This window comes from Dermacentor andersoni, chromosome 2 (genome assembly GCF_023375885.2).
Source record: "Dermacentor andersoni chromosome 2, qqDerAnde1_hic_scaffold, whole genome shotgun sequence".
In the NCBI taxonomy this organism is placed as follows: domain Eukaryota; kingdom Metazoa; phylum Arthropoda; class Arachnida; order Ixodida; family Ixodidae; genus Dermacentor; species Dermacentor andersoni.
The window spans coordinates 20,705,315-20,721,449 of record NC_092815.1 but is presented as its reverse complement, the minus strand read 5'-3'; the positions used below and the strand labels follow the sequence as shown (position 1 = coordinate 20,721,449).

At 40.9% G+C, this 16,135-nt stretch overlaps 1 protein-coding gene across 2 annotated transcripts in view; it reads left to right on the top strand.

Annotated features, from left to right (window-relative positions):
* Positions 1–3,468: 3,468 nt before the first annotated feature.
* The window catches only part of LOC126542791 (uncharacterized), a 57,131-nt gene continuing 44,464 nt past the window's right edge, over positions 3,469–16,135 (top strand). For both annotated transcript variants that reach the window (XM_055077450.2, XM_050189854.3), the window contains exons 1-2: positions 3,469–3,666; positions 10,007–10,036. In XM_055077450.2, coding sequence (XP_054933425.2) covers positions 3,645–3,666; positions 10,007–10,036 — 52 coding nt within the window. In that variant the 5' untranslated portion in view covers positions 3,469–3,644. The remainder of the gene's footprint in view (positions 3,667–10,006; positions 10,037–16,135) is intronic.

Here is a 16,135-nt window from a genome sequence, read left to right as displayed (position 1 = left end):
AAAAATGGCACATGACGGACGGACGGACGGATCTAGCTAGGGGATCAGTGGCAGCGGTTGGATTAGCTGCACCTCCTGTTTGGTTACGAACACGAATATAAGAAGAGCCCTTCGCACTTTCGCACAAACTGTCCTCAGCGGAACAGTTCAGAGATCTATTTTCCGAATATCTGAATTCTTCATTTACAACTGCTCAATGTAGTTAGTGAATGCATTGGTGGGTGCGCGAATCTGAACAGGTATTCCTGATCAGAGCCCACTGTATACCTGACACACAAACGAAGCATGTGTGCTCACCATATTTATTTATTTATTTATTTATTTATTTATTTATTTATTGACGTGTCATGGGCGATCTGTTTCCTATAAGAACGGCAGATGGTGGGATACCTCCGTTCAGAAAGTTATTTTGGAAGAGCGGCGGTAATCTACTGGTCGCGGAGAGTCAAACCATATCTGCCTCCTACCTTAGCGTGTAATTGAGATACAATAAAAATTTGTGTGAATTTAGTTGCCACAACGTCACTGTTTACAAAAAAAAAAAAGGAAAGTGCACTGATGATGGCACAGAAAAAAAACCCGGCAAGGGGATTCGCAGGGCCTGCACCTTTTTTATGGCACGCTGCAAGCGTAATCCAAGTTGTAAAATTGGAAAGAAACGGCATGTAGGTGCGCAAAAGTTAGTATAATAAATACTGAAAACTTCTTTCGAGCACATTCAATAATATTAAGAAATTAGCACGGGCTTTTTAAATTGGTATGCTTTTGTTTAAACCACTTGTCAATGTATATAGAATCATCTGTCGTCCGTAGTTCGCATACCCATCTTGGGCCCGGTCCGATGGTTCACTATTTCCCGCGTCAAACGGAATTATTTCTTTCTTTCAGGGCTGCGAGGGGGCCCGTAATGTACACTAAGTTGCTTTTCACGCTTACTTCATCCCTTTATCGGTAACCCTTCATCTCTTCATTAGTGACTTCTATTTATAGGTAAGGACAAGTCTGCTATGGGCGGGAGCCTTATCTGTTAAAAAATACGTAGGTTTAGTATGCCTGTGGTACTCAGCGTTGGCAATAAGCGTGATGTTTTATGGGATTTAGCTATGCTTGTTTTAAACTCAATGATGGGAAACTTCATTCATGAAATATGTTACTTAGCTAGCTGATGCCATTGCAGTTAGTCGCACGTTTTGTATTCATCTGTATGCATATCCAAGGTAAAAAGAAAGAAAGAAATCTTGCTATGTGCCACGGGTGATAAAAATACATGCGCAAGGAACAAACATCTGCTATATTCTTAGCACGCACGAAAAGTTGCGCAAAGCAGATCACCTTGTGGTTTTCTGTCGTGAAAGAGTATCTACACTGAGGACTTTTGGTGGGAGAAAGAAAATAAACATCACCATTTAGCCGTAATCACATGAGCAACCTGTTTAGGTATACGCTGGGTCAGGTTTGTTCATTTGCACGAAGCTTATGTAACGATGCATTGAGTGCGAAGCAGGCTGCGTACAATCGCACAGTCTTATCAGCTGGCCTGCGGAACGCGCTGAAAATGAGCAGATGTTGATCTTATCGTGCAGATGTGTCGATGGTAGGAAGCTAGGTAGGAAATATATCAAGCAAGCAGCAAAATAAATAAAATAAATTGTGGGGTTCTACATGCCAAAACCACTTTCTGATTATGAGGCACGCCGTAGCGGAGGACTCCAGAAATTTCGACCAACTGGGCTTCTTTAACGTGCACCTAAATCTAAGTACACGGGTGTTTTCGCATTTCGCCCCCATCGAACAGCAAGCAGCAACTCGGTGAACGTTCTGAATATGTGGCGACAAACACTGCCGAGTCGGAGAAAGGCGGCCCTTCTATGCATTTTTCTGTCACTTTCAACGTACTCTAGACGTTTTCTCATCCTCTCACCCGTACGTGATGAAGAGGGACTAATAATTTCACATGCTTCTTTAATCCGAGCAGATTTCGCTCGTCGTGAAACGAAAATATCAAGCGAGCACGAAGAATGGCCTTCTATAGCCACTTTCAGTTTGCCTTTGCATAACCGCGCAGTTTTGCAACCGGCGTCTTTATTGCGGCCCGGAAAGCGTTTCCAGACGGTGACGCATCCGCGGCCGAGTCGATACTCTAGTCGGAATTTCCTCCAAGACGGCTCGCAGATGAGTTCGTGGCCAACAGACGCTGTCCTTCCACAGCAGCATGAGTTCGAAAGCAAGACACAATATAAAAGCGATGGCATGTGATCTAAAGCTCAGTGCATGTTTACGGGAGGAAAGGAGAATACATCTTCTGCTCCAATGGCGTGGCACATCTACTTTGAACTCCGACAGCGCGCGCCCGTGTTTCATGACAACATATGCGTGTTGGTCAGATATGTAACATCGGTTTAGCGTCATAACATTGTGGCTTTATGAAAAAAAAAAAAAAAACGGAAGGAAAACCGCAAGCTCCAAGGCCGGAGTAATCAATTCCACATGTACAAATGCCTGTCATCCGTGGACGTACTTTGGCACAGACCAGCGAACTTCTACAGAAAACGGAACAGCAATATTGGCTGTTAGACATGAGGCCTGCAAACGGCAGTTTTTCTTTTCTTCCTTCTTCTTTTTGTATAGAGGTGGAATAGAGTTAAATAAAAGGGAAAAAGAAAAAAAAAAGGAAGGAAGAAAGAAGTGTGATTGTATTTACTCGCCCAAAACATTGTTAAGGCTGTGAAGAAAGCACGCTACACGACGTATAACACGCGCGCACAAATACATAGACTCCAATCACTTAACACCATGCTACCAATTTATTTATTCATGAGACGCAGTTTTGTGCAATGTGTTTGCCAAGCATTGATCGATTTGTGTTGTACACTAATTTGAGCAGAATAGAATAGTTAGGAGGTGTTCTTTTGTTTGTATGTTGGTCGGCTTTCTGTCATTAAGCAGTACCATGATAGGTAGTAGTAGTAGGACAACGGAGTTGGATTAAAAGGACATGGGGATCAGCAGTGCCGAAAGTATTTTTCTTGCCTGGACAACCGAATTACATTCGCTCTAGTTTTCCGCAGGGTGGTCTCACTCCATCATTACAAAATGATATTGTTTTCGTTTTTTACTTTTCGACAGCTGTCGTTTCCCGCTCAGGTCGCGTAAAACACTTGTCAAGTGCCTCCACATATAGCTTCGATATGCCACTTTGTTACCACATGGAATACAACTGACTGCATCTCTTTCCAGCAATGAATCAATACATGACGTTATTTACACGGTACAACTGCGAGGTGCGAACGATCTAACATAAATTTGCAATTATTCTGCAGTAGGGGCCGCAGTCAGTCGAGCGACGCACGCACGCGGCTCAGTCGAGACGCGCGCGCGTCGTCCCCCGCAGCTGTGAAAGTGAGAGCGGCCGCTCCATTGACGTCAGCGTTACGTCATGCTCGACCGCAGCGCATGGGCGGCATGGTGGCGTCTATAGTCGACTGCTCCTTTTCGCCCACGCATAGATGGCCATGTAGTTCGTGTCACGAAGCAAGCTCGCAAGTACACTGCTGTGCGCGCCGTTCCCCTCTCTGACCCTCCTCCAACCCGCGTCGAAGCCTCCAAATCCCAACGGCATCATCCATGATTAGCCAAACCACATCATGTCGCTTCTCTGCGTTACTGGTAAGTTAGTTTCGATTTGGGTTTTGCTGTCCCCCTAGGCCTAACAACACCCGCGCGAGTTGCGCTGTGCCCGTTCTCCTCTCAGGCGCGTCCTACCCCGCCAGACTCCTTGTGCGAGATCGTGTTGACAAATACGAGCGTGAGGGGCTCCGGCAGCTAGAAGCCGGTTTCGTCTTTCCCCTTCGGGACGGTTAGGGAATGGTGGGAGAGAACCGATGCGCTGGGCAAAACTGACGTTGAGAAACGACTTGCTTTTCGCCTTCTGCAGCCTCAACTCACGCTGAACGTGGAGAGCTACGAAATTCACTACGATCATCTTCATTGTCTCGCGTATTTCTTTTTCACGGTCGCCCCCTGTATGCGGTTTGTGTGTGACACTGGATGTCAAAAACGTCTTTCGTTTTACTTATAAACTTATAACGCTAGTGAAATACGCTCGCTCACGTGCATTGGGATCGGGCCGCGATCGGTAAAGATGTTTTGTTTTACAAAACACATTCCAGGCAGTGGGAATACCAAACACTCATAATACATATGAGTGGAATGGCCTTATGTAGTGGACAGCACTAACTGATGTAAGGTCCTTGCCTGATGCTGCATCTTCAGCGCGATGTGAAATAAACACGGGAACGTACAGTTGTGGAAACAGGTGCGGCGAGCGCGCTGCCTGCGTTCAAGGCAGTCACGCTCTCGCTCGCCTTTCGGAGAGTGTACGTATCCCGCACGCGTTTTCGACCGCACCAATAGTCGGTTGAACTATATTGCAAAGAGCGGCTCCACATTTAATTGTTTCCGGGATCCGTATACACTGTCCGAACTCGTCTCGCCCACGCGGAAGCGCTCGGTCAAATGCTGGCTCGCGTCGACCGACATTTCTCACCTCGAAAGGCGGAGTGGCAAGCGGTAGCGAACGTGCTGTTGGCGTTGACTTGCCTATTACGGCCCCGGCGCAGTACTTCTGATGACCGTAGACGTGGCAGCGCTGTTTTAATCAGTTGCGCATGCAGAGTTCGTCGGCTCGCAATCGATTCCGCGCTGGTGAGGTGCGTGTTGTTTTGAGGGAAAGCAAACCACCCGGCTAGTTCTCCCCGTAGGGGCGCCGGAGGAGCGACGTGCTAGGAAATTTGCGCCCGGTCGGTGCTTCGCTGATATTGAGCCGAAACTATATTTGGGCAGCAGCATGCTGGGTCGTTTGGTGCTCCAACGACCGCCCGCACAGTGGCGGAGTTCTTGGGAAGGTTGTTTGAATCTCCGTTGTGCAAACCGCAAGCTGCGAGGAGACCGCCACTTGTCGCAGTTCGAGCAAACTTACCGCAGCTGGGGCGCGCGACCGCCAACTGCCATGCGTTTAGAACCGCGCGCAAAAACCCATTGCATTGTTGCAGCCCAGCGCGTCCCTTGACACTCTATGTCAAAGCATAACGATGAGACGCGCGTTTACATTACGCGATGTGTCATATATACGCTACGCTTGTTACGATCGCGCACAACAATCATACATCAAGTACGATTGTTGTTGTGGTTTAGGCTTCCTTCTCAAACCAGGGACAGAAAGAAACACGTCTATTGATATCTGTACAGCTAAATTAAGCATCCCAAATAGCATTGGCCTTTCAAGTGAAAGGTCAAGTCTTCTGATGCGTACGTTATTTATTTATTTATTTACATTTATAGCTGCAATATCTTTCTGGCATGCTTCAAATTTGTGATAACGGCAGCCAAATGACATGAATATTGCACAGACTATGAATGTCTTACTAGTTAAATTTCTAACAATCAGCGTTGCATCTTATACAATACAAATTCATTGACTCCCATTTTAAACACACATTTTTATGAGGTGTAAGATGTATCAAGTGTAAATTTCTTTAATGCCTGTGTCATGCGACCACTTTTGATCGCGATAAGTCCGATCTGGATCGAAATTCACGGCTGCAATTGGCTACCTCGTGCAACTTGTGCAAAGGAGCCGTTCACGACCAAGAAATTCGTTCCGGACCGGGCTTGGTTGCGATCAAAAGTGCGCCATGTGACACCCGTATTAGATACGTGGTTTTATCATATGTGCACTACCGTATATGACTCAAAATTAGGTGTGCATGCAGAATGTTCCTGCACTATTTTCCTGAAGTAGAAAGCTTGGGACAAATTATGTCTGCTTTTCAAACCGCTTCATAGGATTTTCATTTAAAATTATCACCACGAGTTCATTTTTGAGCTTGATGTGTTCTTCCTCTTTCATGTAATGTGGTGGCCATGTTTTTTAGTCCAAAGGCACCTGTGTCATGCGCAATTTAATTTAATAATGCTTTGAGTATCCTCTGAGTGGTTAGGAAATTCACTGCCTACTCTCAGAGCACTTATAGGCAGCATTGGTAGTGCCAGGCATTGTTTCAGCTGCTCTCGTAAGTTGTGAAGGCAGGCAAGCATAAGCTTTTGTTATATGCAGAGAATAAAGTGGCATTTTTTTACATTTTTATTATTACTGCTGCAGGCTCAAGCACGAGCTAAGTGCCCACTTTAGGAAACAAACTCCTGCTAGTAAAAGGGCTTTTGTTAAATCCGTGCAGAGGTTTGCTGAGGTGCAACTTGTGTAACCTATATTCAAGTTGGGTTCTGGTTAAACAAGTTATTGCCTATGTTGCAACACAATCATTTTATTTGTTGATAACATGATGGGAGATGTTGCAGATGTATGACTGTACTGCGTTACCACCAACCTGTTAGATGCAGGCTACATTTCTACCTGAGCCACATGAAACTCTGTGGACCTATTGGCTATGAGGGGCAGGCCGTTCATGTGCTGGTCATGGCAGGTGTAGATAGTGCCTTTACATAATGCTTGCACAAAGCACAGTGCATTGGTTGCAGTTACGCTATCTTTCTTTTTCTATTATCTCAAGCAGATTTTTTTAAAAATTGCCTCTGGTAGATAGCACATTTCTGCCTCTTCAACTGGGGATTGCTTGAAAAAGCAGACTATAATTGCATGCCATATCACAATACGACATTTGCTCATTTATAGCATTTCCTTATTAATGCTTTATTTAATTTGTTAGATTAGGTCACATGCTACAGTTATGATATTGAAGCTGGCCAGTGTTTAATGCTAGTACATTCAAGGAGGTATGAAAAGAAGCTGGAGCGGCAGCCCCTGTAGTTTCTTACCAGCACAGGTGAAGCCAGAGTTTGCCTATACTTCTACTCTGAAAGGGGACCATGACAGCTGCAACTTCTCACAGATCACGTCCTTTTGGTCAGTCATTGCAAATGCTAGGAGTATTTGAAAATAAAAGCGCAAAGTTATTACTTAAATGTTACCTTTGGCTGCGTATTGATATCGTGATGTGCCATAAAGTTGGAAAAAAAAAAAAATTTTGGCTTCCTTCTGAAACCAGTGACAGAAAGAACGATGTCCAACGATATCTGTACGGCTAAATTAAGCATCCCAAATAGCATGAAGTAGGAAGAAAGCGCTTCGTATATTCTCCGCTATTTGCTAACATTACTTCTTGCCTATGGTATGATGGTGGCATTTCAGCTTCACTTTAGAGGTGGCATCTCCACTCCAGCAAATTTTTTTAACCATTGCTGAGTACAATTAATAAGAATCCTGAGACAGGTTAGTTTCAATATGTGTTTCCGAAATCTGCCATGAAATACATTGGCGTTCTACATAATTTCGTCCCCATTATGTAGAAATGAAGGATTTTTGGACAAGAAATATGTGGACAACTAGTATATTTTGGTACAAGTTTAGAGACAAGTGTCTTGAAATTGATTTTATTTTTGGTATTTCTTTAATGTAGACATGCTTTGAGCACTGACCAGCGTCACTACAAATAGCATACCTGCCAACTCCTGTGATTTTACTGCAAAATGGCTAGTTTTGACAGGTTGGGTGGAAACAGGGTTGTCGTATTGATCCCAATAATTTTATGATGTTTCATTTGTATCTAATCTAAAGGAGAAATTATTTTTAAAGAATGCAAATACAGCTCACTGGCCATTCGTCACTTGCAAAATTTCAGAGCATAATTTGTTAAACTTGTTGATTATTCAGAGCCACATGCAGCAACAATACCAAATTATATAACCGATCTATAACATGAACCAAAATCAATGGCCATTATGAGAATGTCTCGTGAATGAATTTCATAAACATCTATTTGTCTGTGGTGCAGATCATTCTTGCTGCGACTATATAGTGCAGAGTGCTGTTTACAGCATCGCTACAGAACGGTCAGCTATTCTTTATGTAATGAAGCACTTTTAAGTGTATTTCATCAAATTGGAGTATTTTTGGCTTCGACTGTACTATTTTCATATTTTGGTGTTAGCAGGTATGCATTAGAATATGTTGCTGCCCTTTTATTACTACAAAGAATGCTCAGAATTATTTGTTATGCACTTTAGAAAATAGTCTTTTGGTATTCAAAAAGCAGTGTCTTGTGTATTTGAATAATAGATATAAAATTTCTGAGATGCATATCACCTCAACAACGAACTACTTAAGAGCCTTTGAAAAAAATAAAACACCTGTTTCTGCGTTACAAACTGTATGCTAAACCTGGGAATAAAATGGAGCATACTCTAATAAAATTCCAGCACCAAAACTTTACCGACAGAACATTTGCTGAAAAAGCTTTTGTGTTCATTTTATTTGTGTGGCAAGGTCATTTAGACAGCCCTGCATGAGCAAATTGTCTTTTTGGTTTTGCTTAGGTGAACATGAGAAAGTTCAAGCAGCATTGCATGTTTTTTTTTTACTTAGGACACTACTATATAAATTCTTTTTTTTTGTGATATATATGTGCAAGAGAAATTTCTGTTGTGCTTTTTTTTATAGTTCCAAAGTTCAGGTCAACGAAACGCTCCAGATAATTCTCAAGTTGAAATAACTTGACAAGGCTCATATACGCAATTAGCTTTAACATACATATTTTGTTTTGTGTTTTGGGGGCAGGGATGAGGCTACTGTTTCTTAATGACAATAGATCAAATGACCAGTGGATCAGATTCAAATATCCAAAGCAGTTACATTAAAAATGTTTCTTCTTAGTATATATGTGGTCTACTAGCTCTGGAAATATGGGAAAGCCTTGAGAAATACAGAAGTAGATAGAGCCTCAATCTGTTGCTGACCCACATTGTGAAAAACAGGATTTCCTGACCTTGGTGCCTGCTTTCAGCACACAACGTATCTGGTATGTGCACTAGATGGTGCCGGAAATAGAATTCAAGCATAATTGGTTTGTGATAAGGGCTGACCTTCCTTGCTCACTTCGACTTTTGCACATAGATTCAAAGGAATAAAAAATTTATGCTGTCATTATGCACTGTTCAAACAAGTACTGTGCATAGCAATCCACATCTTGTTTGTGAGCAAAATTATGTATGACATCTTCTGTTTTGAAGTTTGCTAAAAAAACCAGAATAAATATTTTTTCACAAGGATTTTTACTTTACCAGTTGCCGAGTGATGTTTGTCAGTGGCATGAACAGAAATTGATTTTGTTTGCTGTAGTATCACAGCGTTTGGAACAAGAGAGGAAACCAAAATATATTCTATCTCTATCAGAATTATGTGTAATGCATAATCTGATTGATGTGTTGAAGGAATATTTATTTGATGCTAGATGTAGATTGCTGAGATTTACATTGTAGCTACACTGCCTTGCAACTTTGTGTGTTGTCCATTATCCATTGCATGATGATGTGATAAAGGATGCTTCTTGATATCTAGAATGTTGATGATATCGTTGCAAAATGCTTTTTTAGGGATCTAACCCTATTTCACCAATCGTGTCACTCAATTCAGGGGCAGCCAGTGAATGAGCTTCTTAGTTGAGTTGCTTTACAATCACTCTTATTTGGCATTAACAGTGGCAGATGCCTAGGCTATATAGGCTTAGAGCACGAAGATTTGGTTTTATGGGGCCTCTACCCCATACAGTACAAATACTACAAAAGTAGATTCAGTAATCATATACAAATGCTAGTATGTTAAAATTAATTAATGATACTACCAAGAGCAGAAACCTACTTGTGTCACATACTGGTAGCTCATCACAAAGTGCAAAGTACAGAATTTCTCTATAGTTAAGAATAATTGGAAGTGGTGTTTCCACTTGCCTCCTTTATCACTGTACACTCTTTGCTTCATTCTTGCCATGTGTAGTGACATCTGTGCTTTCAATTTTTATATGTAGCCTTGTGGAAAGCTTCACATTTACATTGCCATGTTGAATTTTCTTGACCCTCTGTAATACATGCTATTGAAATAGCTGATGTGTATGCAACTAACCAAGTATTTTGTTTCTTGCTTGCTTTTTTACAGTAAGGGGAGCCAGGTTCACAGGGACGACTGGTAAGTGTGATACCTTCCTGCATTTTGTTCTTGTGAATGATAAGAAATTGAAGGTTATGGCGTTGCTGGTGGCTTGGGTGTTTGCTTGACCATAGGAGGCTATGGTTTGGCACTTTGCTTCTTTTCTCATTCCTTTCTTTCCCTCACTTTCACGAGGTTGTCGAAGCAGCAAAGGTCTTGTGCATTGAAACCAGTGCATGTGTCACTACCTTAAAATGAGGGGCCTGTGTGGCTCAGCCATGTAGTCCAGTGACATTGCTTTATGGTATTTTATTTATTTATTCAATACTGCAAACCTTGGGTGTCAAGGCAGGAGGGGCAGACAAAGATTGCAGGAGCAGACATTTAAAAAAAATACTAGAAATTCAAGAACATTAACAACTTCAGTAAAGGATACACGGAAAACGGAATAATGTCATGCAAATAGACATAAAACAACCTAAGTGGCAGAACTGAGAAGGGATGAATTTTGTGGCCAGGAATTCCAATCCACTACTGTTCTAAGAAAAAAATGGGGGTTTGTATACGTTTGTTTGAGAAAATACAGGTTTATTGCTCAGGCTGGGTTTATGGCAGGAGAGCCTAGTTGTGCCTCTAACTGAAATCTTTTGGACAAATGCCTAATTTTGAAAACTAGAGTGAGTGAAAAATTCTTGCCTCGCAGCTTTTGTTCGCTTTGACAAGTGCTCTAGTTTTGCCAATGCCAACTAAGAGAGAGAATCTCAATGTTTAAAATGATTTTCTACTTGATTTATACTTGATTTTTCTACTTGATTTATATTGGCTGCTGTGTGCGGGTCCAATCACTGGCGTATTCAAGTGAAGGTATAACAATAGATTGGTAAGCCTTTAGATGTAGTGTGCTGGGGGAATGGTCTAATTTGTTTTTCAAGGGCCCCAATGTTTTTCAAGTATTTGAGCACACGTCATGTATATGCTCAGGTAATTTTAGTTGTGAGGTTATTGTGACACCTAAATTCTATTTTACACCACATACTATACCTAAGTACACATAAGGTCTTCTTTTCTTTTATATTTACTTTGGTCGGCGTATTGCTCCGGGTTTTGTCTGCCTTTTCACCTAAATACTTATGCTCGTCTACTTGTTTAAGAACTTTTCCATGAATGCCATAGTTAAACGTCAGTCTGTTCATTTTATTAGTGATGCATAAGTAAGCAGTTTTCTTGAAGTTTATTACCATGTCCCATGTTTGCACAAAACTGCCAGAAGCTAGGGGTTTCTGTTTAAAATAGACTGATCTTCTACGGAATTAACTTTATGAAAAATCACTCAGTCATCTGCAAATAACTTAGCCTATATACATGAATCTAGAGATTGAATGAGATGATTGAGGTAAATGTTGAATTGAATTCTGGGGTTTTACATGCCGAAACCACAATTTGATCGTAAGGCACACAGTAGTGGGGAACTCCAGAATAATTTTGACCAGAGTATCTTTAATGCACCCCCAGTGCAAGGGACAAGAGCATTTTTGCATTTCACCTCTCATCAAAATCTGGTCACTGCAGCCAGGATTTCATCCCACATCCTCGTGCTTAGCAGCGCAACACCATAGCCGCTAAGCCACCATGGCGGGTAGATGTAAATGTTAAACATAACGGGTCCCAATCCTTGCGGTACAACGATCTGTAAATCTAGGAGCCAAGAGCTGTAGCCATCGATGCCAACATGTTGTTTATGATTATGCAGGTATGATGTCAGCCAGTTAACGATGTATGCAGGGACTCCTATTAGTTACATTTTTAATGACAGTTTACTTACTGTCTGGAACTTATCGAACGTCTTGGGATTGCCTAAAAAAATTACGTCCACCTGTCCTCCAGTGTCAAGCACTTTGGCAAACTCATGTATTGTCAGTACCAGCAGAGTGGTGGTAGAAAAGGCACTCTTAAATCCATGCTGATTCCTGCTAAGAATTTTGTTACACTCCAGGAATTTATTTAGCTACTTTGCCAAGATATGCTCAAGTAATTCGCAGGAAATACATGTGAGCGATATTGGACAGTAGTCATAAATTTGTGATCGGCTACTATTGTTATGTACGGGGATGACACAAGTTATGCGCCAGGGGTCTGGTATAGTGCTGGATTCAATCAACTTGTTAAACAAGTTTATCAGAAATTTACTCAGAATTTCGGCATATCTTTTAAGAAACGCTACAGGCATGCCATCAGGCTTGGGGCTTTTTTAGTGTCTATTGTAAGAGAAGTTCATTGACTTCCTCCAAAGATATTGGCAGGCGTTGTCTTCTGGGAACAAAATGCTTTGGTCTGCATTCAACTTGGGAAATACGCTCTGGAAGCTATAAAAACTTCCAGTGCAAATTATGGTCAAAAATTCAGTGTGCTGAACAAGCATGATTTTGTCATCTTGTTCTCATGTGAGTTACTTGTGTGGCTGGTGCAAAATATGTGATAAGACCAGTTCCTAGTGTTGGAGGGCGACTAAGTTCCATACTTGCTTAGTTTGCTTTTTAAGAAATAACAAATGACTGAACTAATTATTTATTATTTCTGTAAAATTAAAGAATGAATAGAAAACAAAGGCCTTCAGGACATCCTGCTCCTCTGCACATTCATTATAAATGGGTACATTTGGAAAGCTTCAAGGTACTTATAACAAGTGTGATGCAGAAATATCCACAGACAAGAAGGTCCTTAAAAATGCATAGGTACCATTGGTGCCTATGGTGACAGGTGTCAGTCATACAGTTAACTAGAGATGTGCTAGCATATATGACCTGTTTACATATTAAAAGCAATTATGTCTGCTTTAATTTTATGTAGGTGCAAAAAAAAATATTTCATTTTTTAAAAATATATATAGCAATATTTAAGGCAGAGGGTTGGGCTAGTAGTAATTGAGACAGGCATGTTCCAGCACATAAAAAGAATGAGAAGTGGTGTAGAGACAAAAGCATGAAAGAAAAGGCAGAGCTGTCATCCTTTTGTCTCTGCAGCTCTTTTCATTTTTCAGCTGTTGTCTTTTTGTTTCTGCACCTCTTTTCATTTTCCTTATGTGCTGGAGCATGTGAATTACCTGTGAGTTAATTGTGAAGTTGATATGCAAAGCTGAGTTTCCCTTACCTGCATGCATCAAGTATTGTTCCGTAAGATGAGGTGCTGTTTACAAATTTTCTATTGTTGAATGTGGCTCCCAAAGCTTCTCATTATTGTCACTTTTGTATTGAGGATGCACCTTTGGCATGGTGCAGGCAAAATTTAGGCTTTCTTTGTTGCTCTATGGCTTGCACACTTGGCTTACAAGCACAGACATACAACAACTGAACTGTGTTTTCCACATTGGCATTTTTAGTGCGAAACCCTACTGCATTGGAGGTTGTGTCTCACAATTGGTGGCTTGAAAGCTTCACACTTGTTTGAACAAGGTCAGCTCTTTTGGCGTGACTGGTAGCATCTATAAACTGAGCAATGACAAGGCACCTTAGTTCAAGTTGTACACTATCCAGTATTTAATACCCTAATAAGTTCTTTTCTTTGTGGGGGGGAGGGGGGAGTGGAAGGGAACAGAAAACATGGATGCTTTTCAGAGCTGTCGATTAAATTCACATTATAGAAAAAGTAGTATTAAACGAAGTTTAAGTAATAGGAAGCTAACGTACACGGCCTTAATTAAGCATCTCTAATCCATTTGCCCAAGCTGACATGAGTGCTCTATAGCATGCACATTGTCGTACACTGTTCAACAAACAGTACATAAGGCATCTTACCATATGCTGGCAAGTGGCTGTACAAATAAATATAACCTTGTTGACATGTAAAGATTGAAAAAATATGTAACAATTTGATGCACTGAACCCTACAATAAGTGCAAACTTTATAAGGATCTCGCTTCCACATTTTTTATTAAATACAGTAAATTAATACATAACTGGTCTTGCAGACAACTTTAACTACCACTGCTCTGTCCTTCGTTACTTGCTGGTCATGGAGTTTATCGTGAACTTTATTATTGAGAAGCTGGTAGGATTTATTTGAACATTGAAAGTAATAAGTTGAGAGGTCAAATTGCATATAAATGTCAGGAAGTAAATGTTCAGCTAAGTGCAGGAGTAAATGAAATAGGCCTTATGGTAAGGAGAGCAAGTGGGCACACAGGGTAGAATCGGGTAAAGGGGAGCAAAACGTGCCACTACTGACACCATAGGTCTTGTGCATGTGATGAACATGAATAGCTGTAGCAACATCTAAAAGGCATTGTTATTTTTTTACATGTAAAGCATAAACGCTCAAGTTCTGTTATAGTATTGATATATTTATTGGTGCAGTGTAAAAAGCAACCTAATGATATTGTACAGTAAGGTATTTCTACCACATGCGTGCGAGACTCCGTAATACATGTATGTATGATCTGAAGTGAAGGCGCTAAAATGACGGTGGACAAAGAAGGAACACACACACAGGGCACTTGTGTGTTCCTTCTTCATCCACCATCGTTTTAGCGCCTTCACGTCAGATCATGCTTAACCAACATGCCCAACTATCCATCCTAACATGTATGTAATTAAGTATTTAGGCCAAACATCGCTTTCCAGTACTGCTTATTCGTTGGCAGAATTCAATGATTGCAAGGATGATAGTTTATTTTCTACCTTTTGCACTAGTTAGTTGGGAGAGGGTTGTGAATCAAATTCTGCCTCACTGCATTTTGTTCGTACAGGTTGCAAAAAGTATCAAAAAAAGAAAAAGAATTCTGGTATTTTCTTATTACACAAAAAGGAATTAGGTGTGGTATATAAACCTGTATTCTAGGCATGTTTAAATATTGCATTTTGAATTCAAAAACAATTAGAAGTGAATAGTGATTTGGGTCAAATATTTCCACATCGAATATTGAAGAGATGTTTTTCAGGGAAGTGACTGCAAACTCATATGAATAATAACTACTGTATATTTGAATTAATTACTTGATCTGTGGAAGAATGAGTCCAATATTTAGTTCAAACTCTTAACTAAATGTCAAAAATACAAAGAGGTTAATGAATAGCGAAGCATGATGCAGTTGCCTTTGTGCATGTAGGAAGCTCATGAGAAGAACACAAACGTAAAACAATGTGCAAATTAAAAGTGTAGATATTGCAGTGACTAGAGAAAGTGTAAACAAAAGATAGTGCCATACCAATTCCTTTATTCTGATTAAATGTCTAGATATCACTTATTAGACATATCAGTGTTTGTTCTGGGATTGCAGACGGTGCATACACACATGTAGGGACCACTTTCTTGGTCCCGTTACAGTGCCCCTTTCCTCTCTTCATGTGCTTAATTGCATGACAAATAAGCTTCTGTGCAGGACACATCTGTATTGCAGTGAAGCTGAACAAAGTAAAGGGATCACTACATTGAAATATCGAATGTTAATTTTAAAAAAATTTTCTACGCTAGTAACCAACCTTTCTCTACCATATTAAATGCAACTGAAGTTTTGTAAAAGTACTCCACTGGATTAGTCCTAGTGTTCCACTTAGATGAAAGCAAGAGATTAGCCAGAGGATATCTCCAGTTGGCTGTAGAAGTGGGAAAGGGCAAATCAGTTCTGAGAATGCTCGCAAGCTGGAGAAAGGTTTATGAAAGGAAAATTAACATCCAGCCAACTTGTAGCACGAAGCTTCAAAGGAAGCCATTTCTTTTGTAGCTTCGCACTACAAGTCAAGTGGATGTTAATTTTTCGTTCAAGAGGAAAAGCAGTATGAAATAACTTGTCTAGTAACCTCGTTTGGTCCTCACACATTTGCAGCATTAGCAGTAATGCCAATCATGTTCTATTCTACCTGCGCCATAATCTATGTCTTGCTCCCCCTTCAGTAAAACTACTAGCATACTTAACACTTGTTTGACCCAAACTGGAATATGCATGCTCAGTGTGGGACCCATGCCAAGCTAACTTAGCAGCAGCACTGGAATCCGTACAGAATCATGCAGCAAGGTTCATTCACTCCGACTACTCTTACCACATTAACGTCGTTAAACTTAAGTCATCTCTGAACCTTCCAACCCTCAAGCACCACTACAAAACAGCAAGACTGTCTCTTTTACAAGTTCTATCACTCACTGCTT